Source organism: Emys orbicularis, chromosome 4, assembly GCF_028017835.1.
Source record: "Emys orbicularis isolate rEmyOrb1 chromosome 4, rEmyOrb1.hap1, whole genome shotgun sequence".
NCBI classification, from domain to species: domain Eukaryota; kingdom Metazoa; phylum Chordata; order Testudines; family Emydidae; genus Emys; species Emys orbicularis.
In genome coordinates, this window is record NC_088686.1 from 120,574,586 (window position 1) to 120,597,913 (window position 23,328).

The 23,328-nt window shown below is 42.0% G+C and overlaps 1 protein-coding gene across 1 annotated transcript; it reads left to right on the forward strand.

Moving 5' to 3' along the window:
• The first annotated feature begins 3,353 nt into the window (after positions 1 to 3,353).
• Positions 3,354 to 22,860, forward strand: UEVLD (UEV and lactate/malate dehyrogenase domains). Its single transcript, XM_065403064.1, has 12 exons — positions 3,354 to 3,448; positions 5,546 to 5,630; positions 9,295 to 9,360; positions 11,107 to 11,270; positions 12,753 to 12,888; positions 14,089 to 14,213; positions 14,888 to 14,993; positions 16,507 to 16,677; positions 17,661 to 17,834; positions 20,531 to 20,618; positions 21,327 to 21,450; positions 22,573 to 22,860. Exons 1-12 carry the CDS (start codon positions 3,407 to 3,409, stop codon positions 22,738 to 22,740), a joined length of 1,449 nt encoding a protein of 482 aa, XP_065259136.1. The 5' UTR covers positions 3,354 to 3,406; the 3' UTR covers positions 22,741 to 22,860.
• Positions 22,861 to 23,328: the final 468 nt, after the last annotated feature.

Genomic DNA, 23,328 nt, shown 5'->3' on the forward strand with positions numbered 1-23,328 from the left:
AGCATAGCAACATGGGAGAAGGTGTGGCTTGAGAAAGAGATGAATGGAACAATAAGCATGAAGGAGAGGAAGAAGAAATTAGCTATGTCAGGTAAAATGGCCTGCATTTTTCCAGGGCCTTGAATGTAAGGGACTTGAATTTAAAGCAGTAAGAGGAGAATAATAGTGAAGAGATACAAGGAAAAAGTAACATGGCTGAAGCAGCCAGTGAAGATGATGAGGTTAGGAATAGAATATAGGATTCGCTCTGGCACCAGAGTGGACAAAGTAGCAATAGTCAATACAAGACTTGACCAGCCTTTGGATTAATTTAACAGTGGTGACAGGGAGGAATGGATGGATTATGGTGATATTATGGATCCACGTTAGCATCTCTATAGGGGAAAACACCCACTGGGAAAAGATTTGAGACTGTTGCTCTTTTGAGTATTCAAGTGCTTTAATACCACAATCATTATTCGATTCTATTCCAGATAGGTTCTTATTCCACATTCTTAGTACCATCATATCTGAGCATCTTCCAGTATTGCATTAAGGGACATGACTAGCATCTGTCATTAATTGTTTGTTCTCTTTCCCTGTCCCCAGGGGGAGATGTGTATGCAGCACTGTATTTTCTGGTAGGGTGTCTGTTTGTTGTTTGTTTTGGGAATGTTTCCTTTCCATTATAGGTACAATTCTACAAAAAACACAAATAACACAAATAACCCCAACCCCTTTTAATCTGAAATGTTGATCATGTGGCCTCTAGATAGAGGACAATACTTTCTGGACAGTTTGAGGTTAATTGGGTCAAGGCATTTTTGAGATATGCAAGTCTAAAATCTATGAACAGTCTTCTATTTTTAACATGAAATATGAAATACAGCTTGGTCTAAAAATTCCAAACACGGTTTTATTCATTTGGCCTTAATGACTACTACAGCCTTGAATACTTTGGCGGAGGGTGTGGGGGGATGGAGTGGGAAGGTTGGGTTGTTAATCTGGAGAACTTCACTATGAATATTTGAACCTCTGATTATTCCACAGATTCCTTAGTGGCGTTTATAAAGTCTGCAAGGTCTCTAGATACAAGTTTCATAACCATCAGAGAGATTCCAGCGCTGGGGTGCATTTAGTGCTGCAGTCAGGACTTCTACCTAGTGAATTCCACATACCCCACACCAATTTCATTTTGTAACTTCTGTAAGATTTGCAATATTCCTATTTTATACCCTACATAATCATGATATTATTGGAGAGAGGGAATGTACTTTGTCCCCATAAACAGACTCCCAGCTGCAGTAATGATGAAAGATAGGTGTGAGTGCAGTAGCAAAGTGTATATTCTGGATTATCTCCTGGAGCAGAAAGCTAACAACCCCTGGGAGCTGCCCTTCATTGTTCCCCTTTAATAAATTTCCGATGGTGAGCCCAAGGACTTCCAGAATGACCCCTTCACCATTAGTTATCTAAGGAGTGCACAAACTTGGTAACACTGAGGGCCGCACTGGATACTTCTCAAGAGCATGAGGCCTAAAAATACATTTAAAAATCAAACTGGAATGCTCAAACCCACAATACTTGTATCGTCTTTGCTAGATAAATAATACTTGCTTGGTTATCTGTTTCTCACCAGCCAAAGTAACAAAAAAATCAATCGCATGGGGGCAAGACAAGCAAGGCAAGCTTGTTGTTTTGTTTTTTTTAAAAAACACAGCTAAATGGTCTTGAGCCAGGCAATAGCCTCTGAGTCAGCAGTGTTCAGCTTGGGAAAGATTTTCCAGGAGCCCAACACAAAGGGAACAACCATCCAGTTTGTGTGCAGCATCCTCCACAGATGCACAGTGGCCTGCCCTGTCCTGGATGCCCCAGGCATGGTCTGTTTTGGTGCAGGGACCCATACCACACCTGGATCTATTAAGCTGGTTCCCAAGACGATGTGGGAGCCCAAAGGCATCTAGACATTCCTCCTGATGATGATGTGGGAGTTCTTGATAATGGTAGAGACTCTTTCCTGTCTACCACAGTGAGCTAATGGGATTAGTTGGGTAGAGAGTGTTCAGCACTGTCTAGACAGGATTTCTGCTATGCAGTTGGTGGCTTGCAGGGTGTGCATCCTATATATCAGGGGTGGGCAAACTTTTTGGCCCGAGGGTCACATCTGGAAATAGAAATTGTATGGCGGGCCATGAATGCTCACAAAATTGGGCTTGGGGTGCAGGAGCAAGTGAGGGCTCTGGTTGGGGGTGCAGGCTCTGGGGTGGGGCCAGAAATGAGTTCAGGGTGTGGGTGGGGACTTGGGGCTGGGAGAGTGGGGTGCAGGCTTCGGCTGGGGGTGCGGGCTCTGGGGTGGGGCTAGGGATGAGGGGTTTGGGGTGCAGGAGGGTGCTCTGGGCTGGGTTCGGAGGGTGGGAGGGGGATCAGGGCTGGGGCAGGGGGTTAGGGCATGGGGAGAGGCTCAGGGGTGCAGGCTCCAGGTGGCACTTTGCTCATGCGTCTCCCAGCTCCCTGGCTCCTACGTGAGGCACGGCCAGGTGGCTCTGCGTGCTGACCTGTCCGCAGGCACCGCCCCCGCAGCTTCCGTTGGCTTCGGTTCCCGGCCACTGGGAGCTGCAGGGGCGGCACTTGGGGCGGGGGCAGAGTGCAGAGCAGAATCCCCCACGCTGCCCCTATGGTGTAGGAGCCGGAGGAGGTCCATGCCGCTGCTTCCGGGAGCCACAAGGTGTGGCCCCTGACCCTGCTCTCTGGCTGGAGCGGGGCAAGTCCCAGACCCCGCTCCCCAGAGGGAGCTTGAGGGCTGGATTAAACCAGCTGGCAGGCCAGTGATATTGGCCATAGTTTGCCCACCCCTGCTATATATCCTTGAACACTGGCAAAGGTGGTATTTGCTGTCCTTTGGTGATCAGTTTGTTGCCTGTATTCTGACACCTGCTGTTAGGTGGAGGACTATTAGGCTGGCTTCAGTGTGCCAGTTACCGTTCTCCGGTTAAGCTGTGTCCAGTAGCCTAGTGTGGGCAGAGTTCAACTCGCTGAGCAGCAGAGAGGGAACCCAGAACTAGGCAGTGTCCCAGGAACAGAAAGCTGCATGCATCCACACTCCTTAGAGCTGGCAGCCCGGGGCTGCATCCCAGGTCAAGGCTGGCAGCGCTGGGCCCTTAGGATGTGGACTGGACAGCACGTGTCCACGTAGCCTGGCACGAGTGGGCAGAACTCAGCCTGCGTGGGAAGAGCCGCGGTAGCCTGGCACGGGCCGGGGCAGGGGCGGGGTCGCTGGCCCGGACCAGCCGGTCGCTCCCGCCCGGGGACATAAGGTGACCGGCCGGCGCCGCGGCGCGCGCGCCTCCCAGGGGTGGGGCAGGGTTTGGTTCCTGGCGGCTGCCGTCCAGGCCGGGCGCAGCAGGAAGCGCGGGGAGGTGCCGCCGCGATGGAGTTCTCCGAGGAGACGCTGAGGACGCAGCTGGTTAAGGTGCGCGCGCGCCGGGCTCCCGCCTCCCCCGGCGGCAGGGTCTGGCCCTCGGCAGCCACGCGCTGTCCCCGCCCGGCCCTTCGTTGGGCTGGGTGGGGGAGCGTGGCTCCCTGCCACGCCTGTGGGAGGCGAAGGGGTAAAGGCCTTTGCAGCTCTGGGAGCCAGCGGGCAACAGTGGGTGGGGAACTCCGGGGGTCACCCCCACCCCCGAGTGCACACGCACCGCCCCCGCCAGTGCATCCACCTCCCGGTCCCCCTAGTGCAGTGGTACTCAAACTTTTTTACTGGTGACCCCTTTCACATAGCAAGTCTCTGAGTGTGACCCCCCCCCCTTATAAATTAAAAACACTTTTTTATATATTTAACACCATTATAAACGCTGGAGGTAAAGCGGGGTTTGGGGTGGAGGTTGACCGCTCGCGACCCCTCCATGTAATAACCTTGTGACCCTCTGTGGGATCCCAACCCCCAGTTTGAGAGCTGCTGCCCTAGTGCATCTGCATCCCTGTGCACCCTCCATCCAGCCCCTGTCCACATGCGCCCCCCTGCTCAAATGCCCAAGTGTACTATTTTCTCTTTATTTTTCCAATGTAGCTGCTAGTTCATTGAACCAAAGTTGGGCTGCAGTTGTATGATGCTTAGGTGCCAATGTTGGGGTGTCAGTTCAAATTTCCCATGATCTGGAGCACAATATCTAAATCCTGGAAGTGTGAACAGTCCCAGATTTGCAAAATTGTTGGGGAGGATAAAGAATCTGGAGGGCAGCTTGTGGAGAGGGAATGGTCCAAAGGAAATATCTGAAGTCTGGTTTTGCAAAGGTATTAGCCCTCACCAATAACTATATTCATACCACATTTCAAACTTCAGCAGCAGGGTTACCATATTTTAGTTTTAAAAAGGAGGACACTCCACGGGGCTCTGGCCCTGCCCCCAACTCCGCCCCTTCTCCGCCCCCAGCCCCGCCTCAACTCCGCCCCTTCCCCAAAGTCCCCGCCCCAACTCTGCCCCCTCCTCTGAACGCATCGCCCCCTGCTCCTCCTCCTCCCCTGCTTCCTGCGAATCAAATGTTTGCGGGAAGCCTGAAACAGGGAGGCAGCAGGTAAGCTGGGGCTGGGGCGGGGTGCGACGCGGCCCAGTCCGGCCCCCCTGGCCGAGCGGCTCCTTCCGGCGGCGGGCCGGCCCAGGCCAAGAGGCTCTGGCCCCGGCGTCTCCCGCCCGGCTCGGCTCAGGCCCTGGGGCGCCGGCCCCCATCCGAGCACCGCCGTCCCCGGCCCTGGCCCGTCCCCGTCCGAGCACCGCCGGGCCCCGTCCCCTTCCGAGCACCGCCGGCCCCACCCCGGCCCCGGCCGAGCACCGCCGGCCACGGCCACGGCCCATCCCCGTCCCAGCACTGCTGGACCCGGCCCGGACCCGGCCCCCGGCCGAGCACTGCTTGCCCTGGCCCGGCACCTCCCTATTTTCCCGGGCCCTCCCTCCCTATTTTCCCGGACATGTCCGGCTTTTGGGGATTTCCTCCCGGACGGGGATTTGAGGCCCAAAAAGCCGGACATGTCCGGGAAAATCCGGATGTATGGTAACCCTATTCAGCAGTTCCTGCTGTAAGTCTACCTTAAAATTTATTTTTTTAAATAAATGATTGGGTTTTTCCTCTACCCTCCCCCAACTCAACCACTATATGGATTTTGCTTGACCTCTCCAAAATAATTCACTTATGGACAGAGACTAAAGCACATAACATTTCAATCCAAAAGGTGAATTTTTCAGACACTTTAATATGTTTGTGAAAAAATGGTTATGAAAATCCTTTAAAATGTGAAAGCCATTATAGAGTTTGCTGTTACCAAACAATGTAATTATTTGGCTTCAACTTTTTCAAATATATTTTACAAATATATAATTGCAGATGTTGGTATGCAGATAAGATTATGCATTCCATGGAGCAATCTGTTTGAGAATTAATTTAATGGCAAAACTGTTTGTTATAGGTAATTATTAGCTGCCTCCTTCTGCCTTCTCGTCTCTTATTCTTCCCCACCTATCCCGTGGAACCAAAGAGTTAGTCCTTTCGAGTTGAAACATTCTTTTATTTGTGTACAGTATAAATTCCGGGACCTGACCATAGAAGAATTGAAGAATGTTGTTAAGATCTACCCAAACTTCAGATTCTCCATGGATACATACAGTAAGAATCTGATCTAGTTACTTTGATTGTGTTTTTCAACAGTTGATGATTATGTGGAACTCTGACATTTCATAGGTTCTCTATCTACAATGAAATTTGTCTAAATTACTGTCATTTTCAATTTGTTTTCCTAACTTTATATCATGTGATATCGTGTGATTTTTTTCCCCAGTAGTTCATTTCCTACAGTACTTGTTGTAAGTTACCTTCACCAAACTAATCAGTATCTTTTTTTAAAAAAATGAATAAATTGTAACATCAGTGATTATACAAATTGATAATTTAATGGATTCCATGTTACTGTTCCAGTTCCCTTAAGCAAATTTAAACATACCATACATACTCGTTCATTAGCCCGTTCGTTTATAAGCCGACCCCCCAAAATGGATAGGTAAAAATAGCAAAAACTGTATGACCCTTTCATAAGCCGACCCTATATTTCAGGGGTTGGAAAACTTTGGCTCCCGGCTTGTCAGGGTAAGCCGCTGGCGGGTCAGGATGTTTTGTTTACCTGGAGCATCTTGTTATGCAGACAAAACTACACCGGATCGTTTCAGGGGGCAAGACAAAGATGCCACATTTATTATGATAACACAATTTGATTTATGACTAATAACTAATACCTACATCCACACACACACACATCCATCAGATGTTCTGCAGCTGCTGTATAGTTACCAGTCCTGAACATAGCTTGAGTCCGCGGCTTGGGTTCATAGCTTGTGGCGGCTAACTGGCCAGGAAAGCCGGGCACAAGGAAGGGCTGGGTCTGCCCTCCCATGTTGGCAGCAGAATGTTACCCTTCAAAGTCTTCCATCTCACCCATCCTTTTTGTAGGTTTTAGTTTGAATCCAGAGTCTATAGGTCTTGCTGTGTCAAGCTGCCTCTGGGTTCACCCGTCAATTGCAGACGTGACTTTCAGCCTCGGACCTGGCTTTGATCTTCCTTCTATTGTACCTTTGTTCTTTTCTTTTTAGGGTGGATTCTTCTTACTTTGTTATGGCTGTTGTCTGCATCTTCAGCCGTTGGTGTTTGAACTCTATTTCATCAGGACAGGCTGGCGCTGGAGGTTGATTCCATCATCCATACATACCTCATTCACACATTTAAACTAAACTAATAAGATTACAGCAGGGTTTTGCATAAATGAAGGTTGCAGCAAGCTTTTACAAAATGGAGTAAGCGTTGTAAAATGGAGTTTGAATTACAATATGGCAAATATTGAACAGAAGTAGACAAGTGTAATGAATGGCAAACAATGAACAGAAGTTACAATACTGAAACAGTGCAAGTCTCAGTGATGTAAGCAGGAATTGGATTGACAGTGCAACTTACAAGGGCAACTGGCTGAACAGCTATGGCTCTTAACAAGCATCTTAATTGTCAATTAGCCAGTTATTGGGGTAACTGGTTTTATGAATGAATGTTGTTTCATTCATAAAACTTTACTTATGAACAATTTCATTTATTAGTTCTACATTGTCCCCCTTTTGACCCTTCAATCCAGGGGTATTGAATGGGTCACACTTTATGTAATTGTTTTAAGGCTATATATTGTGAAACAATGTGAGCCTGTGGTTTTAATTTAGAATGCATCTATTTTATCCAGCAGCATATGCAGAGCGTTAGAATTAACATAACAGGATTACTAATAGAACAATGTGGGATGAAAAATTATATTTAGAACTGCTGACCAGGTGGGCTGCTCCTACAACACTCTGCCCCTTGATCTATGATCATTACAGTAGTTGTTGTCATTGTAGGGCACAGGTGATCTGTTGCAAACAAACCAAACAATTATAACCAGGTGAATATAACTAAAACCATTACAATTAACTATACAGCAGCTGCAGAACAGCTGATGGATGTGTGTGTGTGTGTGTAGGTATTAGATATTAGTTATTGGTCATAAATCAAATTGTGTTATCATAATAAATGTGGCATCTTTCTCTTGCCCCCTGAAACGATCCTGTGTAGTTTTGTCTGCATAACAATCTGCAGGCATGGAGCCCCTCAGCTTCCTGTGGCCGCGGTTCGCCACAGCTCCCATTGGCTGGGAACGGCGAACCGCGGCCATAGGGAGCTGAGGGGCTTCATGCCTGCAGACGCTCCAGGTAAACAAAATGACAATGTATTAGATATTCAATTCAATGATTCCATAGAGTTTAAAATTATCAAATTTTGGTGTAGACCCATTTATAAGCCGACCCCCACTCTTTGATGCGTCACTTTTTTACCAAAAATATTCGGCTTATGAACGAGTATATATGGTAGTTTGATGGATTTACATTGTTAAAAGTAAAAACAAAGAGGAGTCCTTGTGGCACCGTAGAGACTAACAAATTTATTTTGGCATAAGTTTTTGTGGGCTAAAACCCACTTCATCAGATGCATGGAGTGGAAAATACAGTAGCAGGTATATATATGCAGTACATGAAAAGATGGGAGTTGCCTTCCTGAATCCCCCGCAGCTAGAAGAAAAGTCCTATTGACACCAGCCTTACAGAGAAGGAAGAAGAGCAGAGGCCCCTTTTGGGAGGGATATGCAAGCTGATAAAGCACTGTAACTTGAGACCACAATGGAGAAGGTCAACAAGATGCACATAAAGTTTCCTTAGTTGTGCAACTGTCATTAAGCTTCCAATAAAGAGTGATACCAAAGGAATAAACAAATAAAGTAACATTCTGTTTAAAAAAAAAAAAAAAGAGGAGGAGGGATGGTCAGCTGTGTGAATTTAATTACTATGTGTAGTATCTAAGTCAGGGGTGGCCAAACTATGGCCCGGGGGCCACATCCGGCCCTTCAGATGTTTTAATCCAGCCCTCAAGCTCCCGCCGGGGGGCGGGATCTGGGGCTTGCCCTGCTCCACGCGTGCTGTGGCTCTCCGCGGCTCCCAGAAGCAGCTGCATGTCCACCCTCCGGCTCCTACGTGTAGGGGCAGCCAGGGGGCTCTGTATGCTGCCCCCACCCCAAGCGCCGGCTCCGCAGCTCCCATTGGCCAGGAACTGCAGCCAATGGGAGCTGCAGGGGTGGCGCCTGCGGACGGGGCAGCATGCAGAGTTGCCTGGCTGTGCCTCCACATAGGAGCCAGAGGGGGGACATGCTGCTGCTTCCAGGAGCTGCTTGAGGTAAGCGTCACCCGGAGCCTGCATCCCTGACTCCCTCCTGCACCCCAACCCCCTGTCCTACCCCTGATTCCCCTCCTGCCCTCTGAGCCCCTCGGTCCCAACCCAGAGCACTCTCCTGCACCCCCAGCCCCACACCAGAGCCCACACTCCCAGCTGGAGCCTTCACTGCCCCCGCACTCCAACCCCCTGCCACACCCTGAACTCCTCATTTCTGGCCCCACCTCAGAGCCCTCATCCCCTCCCACACCTCAACCCCCAATTTTGTGAGCATTCATGGCCCACAATACAATTTCCATACCCAGATGTGGCCCTCGGTCCAAAAAGTTTCCCACCCCTGATCTAAGTACAAGGAAATAATCTTTGCAGTCACATTTCACTGGTACATGTCCATTTTCAGCATACATCTTAGAGTTGGAATCAGTAGTTATTTAAATGTGGAATGAAGCAGTATGGGTAATACTTAGAATTTTGTAATTTAAAAAAAAAAATCCTCTAACCACTAAAAAAAAAACAAAAAACTTGTTCTCAATTTCAGCTTTCAAAGACGGATCCCTTAAAGACCTCTTGAATTTTAGTGGCACTATTCCAGTGAAATATCGGGGTAAGGTTAACAACTCATAGATTGTATTTTCTATACCAATGCCAAATACAATGGTAAGACATTGTGTACATTTAACAGTATATCTTCCTGATTAGTCACGTAGAGTCTTGGAAAAGGCTTCTAATTTAGTACAGCCAAGAAGGCAGAAATATCATTATTTCCTTTGCAAAGATGGGTGACCTGGAGAGTCTCCATGTGCCACACAAGAGTTGGATTAAGATCTCTCTCTGGATAACTTGGACTGGGCTTGAAAAATCCACTTGCTTTGGTCATCAGTGTCTGGGGTCAAAGCTATAACTTTTTTGTTTTGTTTTTTTAGGGTAATGTCCATATGTGAACATAGTGTAAAATGATCCAGTGCTGTCTTCCTAAATCTGCAGATAGACCGCTCCAGTGCCTCTGCTGCTGTTCATAGCTGGTCAAGCTGCAGCAGTTGCTAATCACCAGAGCAGGGGTAGTCAATAGGGAGATTCTGGGCCAAATCTGGACTGCCAGACTCTTTTGAACAGACCCCAAAATCTTATTTACTTATTATCATCATTATTTTTTTTTTTTAATTTTCTCTGGAGTCTGGGCTATACTTTGACCAAGAAATTTGGACCTTGACAAAAAATAGACTACCCCTGGTCCAGAGTCTTGGGGGAAGGAAGAAGCTATGAGGAACAGCAGCGGCTGGCCCTAGAGCCATTGTCTGGGGTGGAGGGAACAACTTGAACAAAGGCTGAGGAAAGGATAGAGTAGCAGAGATCTCTCCTCACTCTTGCAGTAGGCAGGAGGCCATGAGGTGAGAGGGGAGAAAATGGAAAGTAAGAGTGCTCTTCTCCTTACCATCAGCCAAAGGATTGGAGTGTGAACTCACTTCTAAAAATATTTTAAGTAAAGTTGATTGACAGTTAAATTCTGTACACCAATGTTTTATTCATTTAAATTTCTGGGGTTAAATTGCTCAGATTGGCTTTAGTAGTGGGGATGGCAACGTGGCCACCTTCAAACAGGATTACATTAATGTGAACCAGAAACCTTTTAGTTTGTGCCTGGAGCGTCTACACAGAGGAGTTACAACCTTTGTAGTCCAAACTGCAGGGCAGTGTGGATGCCCTAAAAGTTGACATACTCCCAGTTTCATACCCTAGCTTGCCACACACTAACCATGTAGACAAGCCCTCAATTTACCTAAATCAACATTAGCCACTTCTATTCCAAAATAAGAGTGCCCTCACATAGACTTGCCCTGAAATAACTAACTACATATTAGAAAAGTGATTTAGTTAACTAGGTGCAAGACTGTGTAGATGAGCCCTTAGTCCTCAGGCTGGTGGGTGTTGGGTAAAGTCTTCATGCCCAGTACTTGGATATACAATGTCCCCAGATAATTAGGACTCTTCCTTGAACTTGCTGTCTTTGAAGTCTAAACATAAAGCACTTAATAGAGTCTCCTCCTCATTAGCTCTTTGTTTCCAAGGTTATATAAACCCTAGAAAAGTAAATAGATTGCTCTAAGAAGTTCCTTTGATCTGACAGACTTATTTGCTGGCAGAGCTCTGTAACAGAAATGCTTTATATTTGACAGGATTTCAATCAATGATACTTAATATAGCAGGTTTGGTACGAATAGTATAAATCAATAGCATAAATAATCAAAGCAAATAAAGTGCTATATTTTAAGGAAAACGGAACACACAATCATGATTTCAGCATACCTTCGAAATGTGGAGATCATAATGTTTTTTGTTTTGTGTCTAACAGGTAATTCCTATAACATACCAATTTGTTTGTGGATTTTGGATTCTCATCCTTTTGCTCCTCCCATTTGCTTTCTGAAACCAACTATAAACATGGAAATCTCTGTGGGAAAACATGTAGATGCACATGGCAGGATATACTTACCCTATCTACAAAACTGGAGCCACGTAAGGAAAAACAAATTCCAGGAAGAATACATACAATATTACATACATATTACATACAAATTAACGCTCATTTTTTTCTCTTCTCCTACATTTGTTAATCTTAAACGTACAGTCAATGACTATACAGACAGAAGCAGAAGGTTGTTTCCCTTTAAGTAGTAGCCTTCAGCCTGTCAGATATTATTATAAGGATATAATTTTAAACTGAGGGGAAAAAGGGGATTAAACTTGTTTCTGTTAGAGAGAAGGATAAACCAGATAAAGAAAATGTGTCAAACATCTGTTAGTGCTGTGAACAATGTCCAGTAACTGTGTAAGCTGAGGTTATATTTAGCAAGTGCAGTTTTTCAGTAAAATTACACTAACTAATATAGTAGCTTTGTCTCTGGTATGGACATTATTGCAAAATGGAGATTGTTTGTTTTTCTGGGGGTGACTAGTATAGAAGGTCCAAAAGCAACTTTAGTTGCCAAGTGGATGTCTTTTATGAAACACAGTACATAGGTTACTTTAAACGTGCGGTTGACAAGCCACAAAAATAATTTAATTAAATCTTTTTTGTTTTGTTTTTTTCAGCTAACTTTTTAAGATAAGTAAAACAAAGCTGTTGAGTTGAGTTTTGGAGGGGGAGGAGTGGGGGTGATGGGTGTCATTTTCCTACTTAATGAGTTGGGAATCTGTACCTGGTAATTACTGATTCATGCCCAGTCCTTACTTAGCTAAAAGGTCCATTGACCTCAATGAAAGCTTTGTCCAAATAAAGAATGCAAGATCAGGCTGTGATGCAGCTAGTCTGAATCTTCTCTAATGAATTTTGTTTTTCTTCTTGCTGCGAAGTAGGCTATGTTTTTGCTACAGGCTTCTGCTGGTCTGGGTGCGAATATCTGTGATTTGTGACCGACAGAGCTGTGCCAGCAGAAGCTGCTAGTGTAGGCACAATTATACTGACAAAACTCTTTTAATGGTATAGCTTGTTTTGCTTGCAGGGGTTAGTTTTACTATTCTGGTACAAAGGCTTTTCTGGTTTACTGCGTCCACACTGGGAGTGCTTTGCCAGTAAGGTTAATCCTATACCAATAAAGTGCTCCGTGTAGATATAGCCTTAACCTGTATTTAGTAATAGATGCTACTGTATCAGAGGCTTTCATATGTCCAATAATGCTTCAAGCAACCAATTGAGTTGGTGTTTGGTATCTTTAATTCAGTCTCTATATTCTCCACTATTCTAATCCATACTCCCATAGTTACATATTTATATTTGTATTAATAAGGTATTAAAAATAAAATAGAAATATACTAACTGGCAGTGCTACTTTTCCTCTATCTTAAAAGTTGGTTTGAAAGGTGGATATTTATAGTTTAGCTAAATGTATACAGTGATTCTTGATACCTGCTAATAAATTACTGCAGTTTATGGGCATGCTGTTTTATCATGATAGCTAGTAAAGATTGTAAGTCTTCTCCTATACGTATGCATTCCAGCCAAAGTCAATTATCATTGGATTAATCAAAGAAATGATTGAAAAGTTTGAGGAAGAGCTACCTCTGTATTCAGTATCATCTTCTGATGAAGCCAAGCAGCTAGAACTGCTATCCTATATTGCAAAGATAACTACAGGTGTGTAATTTTTCAGCAGATCTGAATCAATATCAGTTTTATCTATGCTTTTAGCTATTTTTATTTTATCTTTTCAAGGTGGACAATAAATATTACTTATAACTTGTAGTGGTTACATTTTCCTAAAACTCATTATTTTTCCTTTACCTTAAATGTACCCTTTCTGAGGGCATAGCTGATTTACATGTTCTCTTACGGATAATGCAATTTAAAACCGTCTTTCAATCTTTCAAAAACACTTTCTGCAGTATTATAGATTGGTGCATGTAGTAGCATCAAAGGGATTATTATTATTTGTATTGTGGTAATCAGGAGCGCTGCCAGCTTTTTTGCCGCCCTAGGCGGTGGAAGGTCCCGCTCCCGACAGAGGCGGCGGAAGGTCCTGCCCCCGAAATACCGACGACGACCGGGGCGGCCGAAGATCCGGCCGCCGCGGTCACCGCCCCCCAAATGTTAGCGCCCTAGGCGACCGCCTAAGTCGCCTAATGGGTTGCGCTGGCCCTGGTGGTAATGCCTACAGTTGCCAACCAAGATTGTACTAGAGGGCTTACCTATATGGAGCTCACTAAATATTGCTTAGTGAGCTTTAATGTTAGTACTGTTTCAAACAGCGCTAACATAGCACTAGGGAATCCTAGTGCACACCACCAGGGGTCTACATGGACCAATTAATGTGCAACACTTTATTGTGCTTTAGAAATAACCCCCCACTGTAACCCACATTACTGCTCCATGTATTCAAGGCCAGACACTGTACAAACTAGTTCAGAGATAGTTTTTGTCCCAAAGATCTTAGTCTAAACAAACAAGATGGACAAAGAGTAGCAGGGGAAATGGAAGGTGTACAGAAATTAAGTGAGTTGCCCAAGGTCACAGTGCATTTCAGTGGTAGAGCTGAGTACAGAACTGGGGGAGGATGGTTAGTAGAGAAGGCATCTATTTGAATTTTTTTTCTTGCTGATGTAAAACTTAATTTAAATGTAAATTGTAAGAATATAATTCTGTGGAAAAAAATGTCTTACTCAATGGAAGCCTTGAAAAATTAGTTTCCATAGCCTGACCAGCATATTGGAGAAAACAAAGTAATTTGATTGATTAGACCCGGGCATTATCTTTCACATACAGTACATGTGTTTACACTGTCTTATAAAACCACCAGCTGTGATTGTTTGTTTGTTTGTTTGTTTGTTTTAATTTTAGGTGAAACTGACATGAATTCAAAGACTATGGTGGGTGGACAGAAAAAAGATGGAGGCTTTAACAAAGTTACTGTGATTGGAGCAGGAGATCTTGGCATTGCTTGTGTACTAGCAATTGCAGCAAAGGTACTTTCTCGTTTTTAATAGAATAGCTATTAATATTGTCTAGTGCTATTCCTATAACGATCTCCAACCTAGATCTTAGTGTTTAAAATACAAAAACAATGATTTCATTTTAAGTACTTTTAATGATTTGTGATGTTGCTTCTCTAGTTTACCTTTTTCCTATTTAAAGATATTAAATTAAAAACATAACTTTTACACATTTCAAATGTAATCCTTTATTGGGTCCGACAGTCAGCTGTTGGCTGTAAAAAAATCTTAATTTTGAGCACAGATTCTTCAAAACACATAAATTTGTAGTTAAGGGATATTGTCAAGGTTGTGCCCTAGATATTGTTGAGTTCTCACAATATAGGCTATTTCTATATGTGCTCAGTATTTGAGCACAATAGTCAGAGTTTTGGCCTTCACTTTGAATGTCTGAGTGTAACCCTCGTAAGGTGGGTTTTGTGTATGTGGTTTAATATACTATTTGGCAATGGAACTACTAACACAGATGTCCAATTTTCCATTTAACATTACACAATCATTGGTGATTTGGGTGTGGGCTGTTTCGGGGTTTTTTTGCAACACAATTAACATCCTTTTTAAGTGAGATCGAATCTCAGAAGCATCTTTTTATCAGAATAAACTGCATTTTATTTTGTTGCAGAGCTGAAATATATTTATTTGTACAGGGTGCTGCAGACCAGGTAGTTCTCTTGGACCTCTCAGAAGGTGCAGCAAAAGGAGGAACAATGGACCTGGATATCTTTGCTCTGCCAAATGTAGAGATCAGCAAAGGTACTAATTTTTTATATTGTAGTGGCAGGGCCGGCTCCAGGCACTAGCCCAGCAAGCAGGTGCTTGGGGCGGCCAGCAGAGAGGGGCGGCACGTCTGGCTCTTCGGTGGCGGGTCCCTCACTCCCTCTCAGAGCAAAGAACCAGCCGCCGAATTACCGCCGAAGACTGAAGCGGCGGCGGTAGAGCTGATCGCGATCGCGGCTTTTTTGTTTGTTTGTTTTGTTTCTGCTTGGGGCGGCAAAAACCCTGGAGCCGGCCCTGTGTAGTGGAACATATTACTGTATGCTCTATATTTTTATTTTGCTGTATACTTATATATTTATTTACTTTATGGGAACTAGATCACCCTCGGGAGTGATAGAAACTTTCACCTCTGGGTCATTAATTTAAATTCATTCTGGGTCTTTAAACACCCATTATCTTCTGATAGTTTCTCGCCTCCTGAAGTGGTGGCTGCAGATTAAGACTGTGATATACTGGTGGCATGGTCTAGGGAAGCTGGTACTGCTCCTGTCCAATACTCTAATCTGTTTTGTTTTTAGAGGCTTATATTTCTTGTGCTATCAGTCAGGCACCTTCTAGCTGCATTCAGTTCATTTACTAGATATATTTTGTAAGATACTTTTTTTTTTTTAGTGGCTGTCCATGTTCCACCTCATGCCAAGCCACCAGAACTCTTTGATACAGTGTCAGCATCTTTGACTCTGAGCTAGAAGGACAAAAAGAACAGAAGCCCCTATGTGAAAGAAAGAAATGAGGATAAAGATCTTCAAGAATCCAGGATTATCAGGATGCAGTGCTCTGATACTATAGCGATGGCCCCAATATAAATACCTAGCTAGATGGGGGTTGGAAAAAGGAGAGAACTTCTTTTTTAGAGAGCCAAATAAATAATGGCAGGAGAAGGATGCTAGTTTTTACTTCTTAGTTTCTTAGCAAGGTATAAAGAAATAAATATCAAAAAGCTAATGTAATATATGGTAGCAATGTCCATTTGTTAGAGTAGGAGCCTGGGGGTCCAGATTCCTGGTTGTCTTCCAAGCTGTGCAGCAAGCTCTGTATGATCGTGGGCAAATTGCAGCCTGTTTCTCAGGTTTCCATCTATAAATGGGGATAATGTCAACCTCGCATGGGTTCTATGGGGCGTAACTATTTGTAAGATACTTTGAGATCCTTGGATTAAAGGTACTGTAGAAGGGTGCAAAGTACCCTTATATAATAGGCAAAGCAGCTCCAAAACAAAGCTCTGTATACACTTTCAACACAGTAGATCGGGGATTATGATACATAAAAATATCTTTCTAGTTCAATTCTACGGCAGGAAAAAAGCTGTTAACTTAAAAGTTCTTGCGGAAAGGCAAACAAAGTAGTTGTGTGTTGAATTGAACGTACATATACTGGTTTTAGTATGGGTCATTTAAAACATTTTTGTGCCAAGTCTATCTTGACATATCTATAATTTGATAAAATGAGACTTTAAAAAACCCTCAAATAATTTTTTTATGTTTATCAGATTTTTCTACTTCTGCTGATTCAAAAGTGGTAGTGCTCACCGTTAATTCTCTGGGTAATGCTCAGTCGTATCTTGGTGTCATACAGAGCAACGTGGATCTATTCAGAGGAATAGTCCCAGCAGTAGCACATTATAGTCAAAATAGTGTGCTGCTTGTTGCATCTCATCCAGGTTTGTTGGTATTTTACATGTATCTGTTTTTTGTTCTGATCTATTTAAAGAATATCCTATTGCCTGACGTACTCTACTGAGCAGGGAGTCAGCACTCCTAAATTCTAATCCCAGTTCTGAGATGGACTCCCTCTTCAGACTTGGGCAAACCACTATATCCATGTGTTTCTTTATATGGAAAGGCTGTTGGTAAGATGTTGTCTTAGTCATAGTTTAGATAAGGGGGGGGAAATGATAGTATTTTTTCTATCAAAAGTCTTCTTGCATATGTTTTGATTTTGTCTATTGTTTAAACCTCATTTTATCTAGAGTCTTATGATATGCCCATCTACTGTAGTCAGAGCAGCTTGCAAATGTGTTAGTGACAAGATCTCTCTCTCTCTCTCTCTCTCTTCCCCTATGGTGTAAGGATATATACACACAATATGATCAAAACTTCTGGTTGATAGCTCCTTATGTTACCAGTAAATTCTTAGCCCATTGTTTCTTTGGAAACACATTCATAATGTTAAAACTACCATAATTCCATGATCTTGTGTCAGAACACTAAGTAAGTAGGGAAGGAAGAAGTAGACGTGAACCTACCCATCCGCACACACTTAAAACATGTTACTATAACATGTTAGAGCAATTGGCAAGATTACCTTTTGCTCCATTCAAAACAGGGAAGGAGGGGAGACATTTGCCAAATGGAAAGAGAACTAAACTTTAAGGTGGGGGCTTGGGTTTTTGGGGGTGGTGGTGGTGAGAGAAATTATTTGAATTTCTGATGTTTTCTTAATATTTTACTCGAGCTATGACCTGATTATTTTCAAAGCCTGACTCGTCTTAGAAATGAGTAAGCTGCTGATAGTCCTGTATGCTTATACTTTGAGTTATAAAATGTTCTGGCTCTTGTTTCTTGAGTGTGAATTATAGTTTGCTGTTGTGTTGAATTTTGGGAGTAATTCTTTGTTTTCAACATACTTTTGTCCCATGTTTAGTGGAAATAATGACATATGTCTCATGGAAGCTGAGTGCATTTCCTAAAAGCAGAGTTATCGGAATTGGTTGTAATCTAGACACTGAGAGATTCCAATATATTATCACAAACTTGTTGAAAGCACAGACCATAGGAAAAGAGGCTTGGATTATCGGCGAACGAGGGGAAGACAAAGGTAAACAGATACACGATTTTGACTTAGAGTTTGAACTGTTCTAGAAAGGGGGGAAAAGACACAACCTATGGAGAGTGTTTACAGGGTGTCCCCCCCAAGATTCTAGAGCAGGATGGGAGCAAACAAATATGTTCTCTGTGTGTCCCCAAATGGGGAGAAGTGTACAGAAGTACAGCTTTGATTGTTTATTTGGTATAACACTAAATTACATTCAAGATATTGAAGAGGGAGGTCTCTTTTTCAGGGAAGGGAATGCATGGGGGTAAAAGTATGTGGAGGGCTGTCAGTACTTCAGAGAATACCATGTTTTCAGAGATGCTGACCCCCGACTCATATGGACGTTCACAGTAGCTGTGGTTGCTCAACACCTTTGCAAACTGGCTGTAATTGACTTCCCAAAGTGCACAGCAGAGACAAGAATGGAACCCAGGAGTTTTGGGTCTAGAGGAGGAAGATAGAATTGAGTTGAGTGCTCTTTACAGAACTGGATACAGTGAGATTTAGCTTCTCCCTACATTTAAAAAAGGTGACATATGAAGGATAAAGTAATTAAAAAAACAAACAAACTAGGCTCTTTATCACATCTGCTTAAACTGCTACTCCAAATAGAAACATCAAACTTTAATTCACGATTGTGCGGCATCTGCTCCTACGCAACACAGCTACTGCTACCTTTCTGTTAAGTGTCAGGTTTTTTTCCTCTTAAATTGAAAACCCTGCAGAGGTGGTCTTTTCTTCAGAGGAGGGTTACCTCCCTTTCCCCTTCCAAAAGTTGTCCTCAAAAGAATGAAATCAATTTTTTGAAAAAGCAGTTAGGTTAAAAAAAAAACCAAAAAACTAATATGGGCATATCATAAATGTAAACTGTGAAGCATTCTGTAATAGAGATTTGAGTATATATGAAGAATGGAAATTGCAGCTAAACTTTGGGGTGAACTAGGTTGCCTGGATGTTAAAGATATTGATAGGCCATGGTGTTTCATGGAGGGGAGATAGAAAACAATGTACTGTCTTTAGAGTATCTTTTAATGAGAAGTCTGTTTAAAAATGTCAGTAATGCTTTTTTAGTATACCTTTGATGGTGAAAGTTGTTCTATGAGTCAGTGTTTTCATTGTATGGCTCATTTAAGTCATGACTTCCAGTTGAAATACAAAAGACTGATTTATAAGGAAGCAATAATAGATTTAATTTGTACAGTAGGTTTGTCAGTCTTCATGAATTTGATCTCTGTCACACTTCAAACTATCCTTGATAGCTTATTGTAGCAGGTGGCTTTTCAACTGACTTGTCATTCCCAGCTTTCCTTCTATATGTTAGGCTAAACAATAATATATTTGTCTTTGAGTTGAAAAGAACTGAAAACATTATACCACATCAGATGCATTACACATTGAGGCACATTGGCTCCCTCTATTCTCTGCCAGTTCTGATCTGCAGGATACATCTAAGGGTGAGAGAGTAGCTCGGTCTCCATGGTCCATTCATTCCTGAGGGTCTCTGCTGAAAGTGAATATAGTAGTTTCTGTGATAATTTTTTTGTAGTTTGGATAACTGTCTGCTAAGAACCTAATATTCAGATCTTGAGTTTAGGATTGCCTTTCATCATGCTTGCCAAATCAAATGCACTCTACCACTGTTCCACTGTTACTTTACAGCAAAGTCTGAAGGAAAATATTTATACCCAAATTCTGCAATAATTGGACTGAACATAAAAGTGTTACCCAAAAATTTATTTTTCTTTCGACAATATTCCTATTTGAAATTATGATAGTGGGGCCTGGTTGATTTTAAGGGAATTGGTAATAGAGTATGGACCTTTCACCTCTAAGTTACTTCAGATCAAACTTGAGTTGACAGAAAACTACTATCTGACAGCTGTCTGGCAGCATATGTAAAATGAATGGGTGGGTTCAGTCCTGTTCTTGGTAGATAAGTTTCCGTACCAAATGTGATCTTTTTTCGTGACACTTACCGTCCCCCTTGTGTGCGGTTTAAACAGAGATAAAATGGAAATGGAGACTGAACTAGCCTCTTGCCCTTAAAGTTAGTCCCTTTAGAGGGTTTAGACATGCTGGCAGGACAGTGTGAGCAATCTTGCATAGCTATTTCCTGTGCCATATAAGGCTGTCATCCCAATAATAATCATCAGCTTTGCGCATACGCATACCCACCCACACTGGTAGCAGCATCATGCATTAAGGGGGCGGGGAAAGACATGAAATCCAAAAGTTTAAGTTGTAGGTAAGGTTGTAAAAGCATATTAAAATTTAAGAAAGGAGATGGGAGTGAAAAAAATAAGACTGCTGAAGCTGTTTAAAAACAAACAGCGGAATGCTGAGAAATTTTAAGATAAAACTTATGGTTTTTTCCCTGTAGCCCTTCTCTCTTTGCACCAACACTTATGAGACAATCTTTTACCATATGTGTCTAACTTTGACAACAGGAGCCACATTGCACCATTCTACATAGTGTACTTAGTAATGCGTAACAACAAATTCTGTTAAATCTTTATGTGGAACATTTTTTTGAACAACAGTTTCTCTAGGCCAGTTCTGCCATGGAATTTAGAACCTCAGAAAGACACCAAACTGAGCTCAGGGCTCAGTACCAGTATGCACTTCAGAAAATCAGTTTAAAATTTTATCATTCCAATATATTATAACATTAACGAAAGTTTGTTTTTAATTTTATTTAGTGCCTGCATGGAGTGGTTCTAACTTAGTAACATGTCATCAAACTGAAGGAGTAGTGAATGATAACTCTCAGGAGCAGTTGGCGAACAGGTAACACTGTTACAACAGTAAACTTAAATTCACACCAACCTGTTACCAGAATAGTAGAGGTGTTTTTTCCCAATCCGCAGAGTTCAGAATCTCTGAATAATATGACTTTTCTTTATTACTATGAGCAATTCTGCTTTGAAGCTTTCAGGTCATCGGTATACCTAGAGAAAATAGGAAAAGACTATTTTTTAATTCTGAATTTTGTTTTTCCAGTAGCTAAATATAGTTAAGTGGTAATGTTAATAGAATAAGTGTGTGCTCCTCTAAACTGTTTGCAACACTAACACTAAAATACCTTGCATCAGCATTTATTTGATGCAGTAGGCTAGGCTGTTCATAATCCTAATACATGACACTTATTTAGTACCTTCCCTCTGAGGTTTTCAAAGCACTTCTTAATCAAGAATACACTGTAGTGAACAGGGTATATATTTAACATTGCTTTTCATAGACATTAGGAAAATGTCTGCCAGGATAACTTTTATTAAGTTAGCAAAATTTTACCATTTGCATGGAGGAATTTTAAAAATGGTGATCTTTGTAGAATTGGGAAATAAAGCATTGCTTTAGAAAGCAAGTTATAGAGAAGTAGACAGTGGTGTTCATATGCTATGCAATACTTTTTGTGTGTTTATGGAATACTGTGTGTCGAACAAAACATAGGTAACTGAAGAAATTTCTAAAACCACATTTTTCTCTGTTATATAGAGCCATGGAAGTTCTTAAGGGAAAAGGTCAAAAGTCCTGGTCTGTTGGGCTGTCAATAGCTGATCTGATTGAAAGTATACTGAAAAATAAAAGAAAGGTTCATTCCATATCAACGCTGGCAAAGGTAAATATGGTATTAATTTCATATATTTTTCTATTGTGCCTTTAATCCTATTACTCATGTTAATTGTAGCCATATATAGACCTTAGTCCTGACCAGCCATTCTGCAGACAAACTATTTTAGTTACTTTCTTCCTACAACAGGCACCTAGCTTTTAGGATCCATCTGAAAATGAGCAAAAATCAATTACTGCACTCTGTAGTGGACTTTCAAAATATAGGAGTTGAGAGATGCAACATGTGCAGTGCTGGTGTCCAGCTCACCACTGATCAAGGTTATTAACACAGTTAGTTTTGGCAAAATAACAGGCAGACGTGTCATGGTTCAAAGTGCTTGATGTTGAATGCAAATCTCCCCAAAGGCTAAACGTCTTCAACTCCATTTAGAAGAATCTGATGTAGATTTTCTCACTACTATATTTGTCAAATCAGGAGGCAAACTTTTCTAGTTTCTCACTTTCTGATCAGGGAAGAGAGGATATGCTTATATTTGACTAAACAGAATCTCAGACTAGATTTTAATTAAACTTTGTTCTAAAAGGCTTAATTAAAGCAATAGGTTGTTTATATTAGAACACAGCGTGGAAACATTTTTCTTTGCTTTACAAGGTCTGTGAACTTCCTACATTGGTGACTGATCCATTTTGTGCTTGAGATTACAAAGGCTTATTTGTGTTTCATTATGTACATAAACTTAATTTCTTCCTCTCATCATGGGAACATTTTAGCACTTGTTATGTGAAATAGCTACTCGGGTATGGGAGTGACTAATAGTGTCTTGAGAGGAACATAAATTGTACAGACACTAGGCAAGATTTGAACAAAAATCTAATTTTATTTTAAACAAGACTTATAAAATTCCAACTAATTTTAGTTGCAAAATGTTGATGTCCTATTACTAAGATTTTTAAAAAAACAGAATATTTAATCTACTATACAGTATTATAAATAACAAACCTAAGCTATGCTTGTCAGCTAAACAAAGCATGTCTTGTGATGAATTATCCTTGCTTATTTAAATTTGTTAACGTACATAATTTTGTATTTTATAGTGGGCATGGGGAATGGAGATTAATGATCTTAGAGTTGTTTTTATGTACATTCTTTTTGTCTTCACTATTTCAGGGGTGTTGCAATATAAACAGTGAAGTATTTTTAAGTATGCCATGTATTCTTGGAACCAGTGGAGTGACTGAAATTATCAAACCACTGAAGGAGGATAAGTTGGTGGCAAAAAAACTGCAAAGCAGTGCAGCATCAATTCATGATCTTCAACAGCAATTGAAACTTTAAACACAATGGAATCATGCAATATCTGCTCATGAAAATGCTGGGTTTGCTAAGGAAAAATGTTTCCTTGGTAGATATAGGTTTCTGCAAACAGAAGAATTATCATTTCCTTTCACAACTGTGTCACTCCTTCAAAGCATTAGTTAAACTATGTAACAAAGAGAACATCTCAAAATTGAAAGCTTTTTTTTTTATGCTGTAGCTTTTGTAGTCAAAATGAAGAGGATAATGTACAACTATGTTTTTTTTGTCAAAATTTAAGTAGCTTTGCCTGCAGTCTTTGTTACTAAGATATGCACCATGTAGACCTGATTTTCACATTCACTATGTTTCCGTTGTGCCCTCTGCTGGGACAAATAGGTTATAAAGCTGACTTAACAATCTATTTGGAAGTGTCTCTAGTGTAGGGAGAATCCTTGCGTGGTGTAGAGCCACTACAGAAGCAGTATGTCATCTTCCTTGTAACCTTCAGTGTAGGGGGCATGACTAGAACACCATTGCACTCCAGCTATTCAGTGCAGTAAAGCATTGACTAAAATGATCCTCATGCTTAACAGACACGATAAAGGTAGAGCACTTTATTGTTTTCAT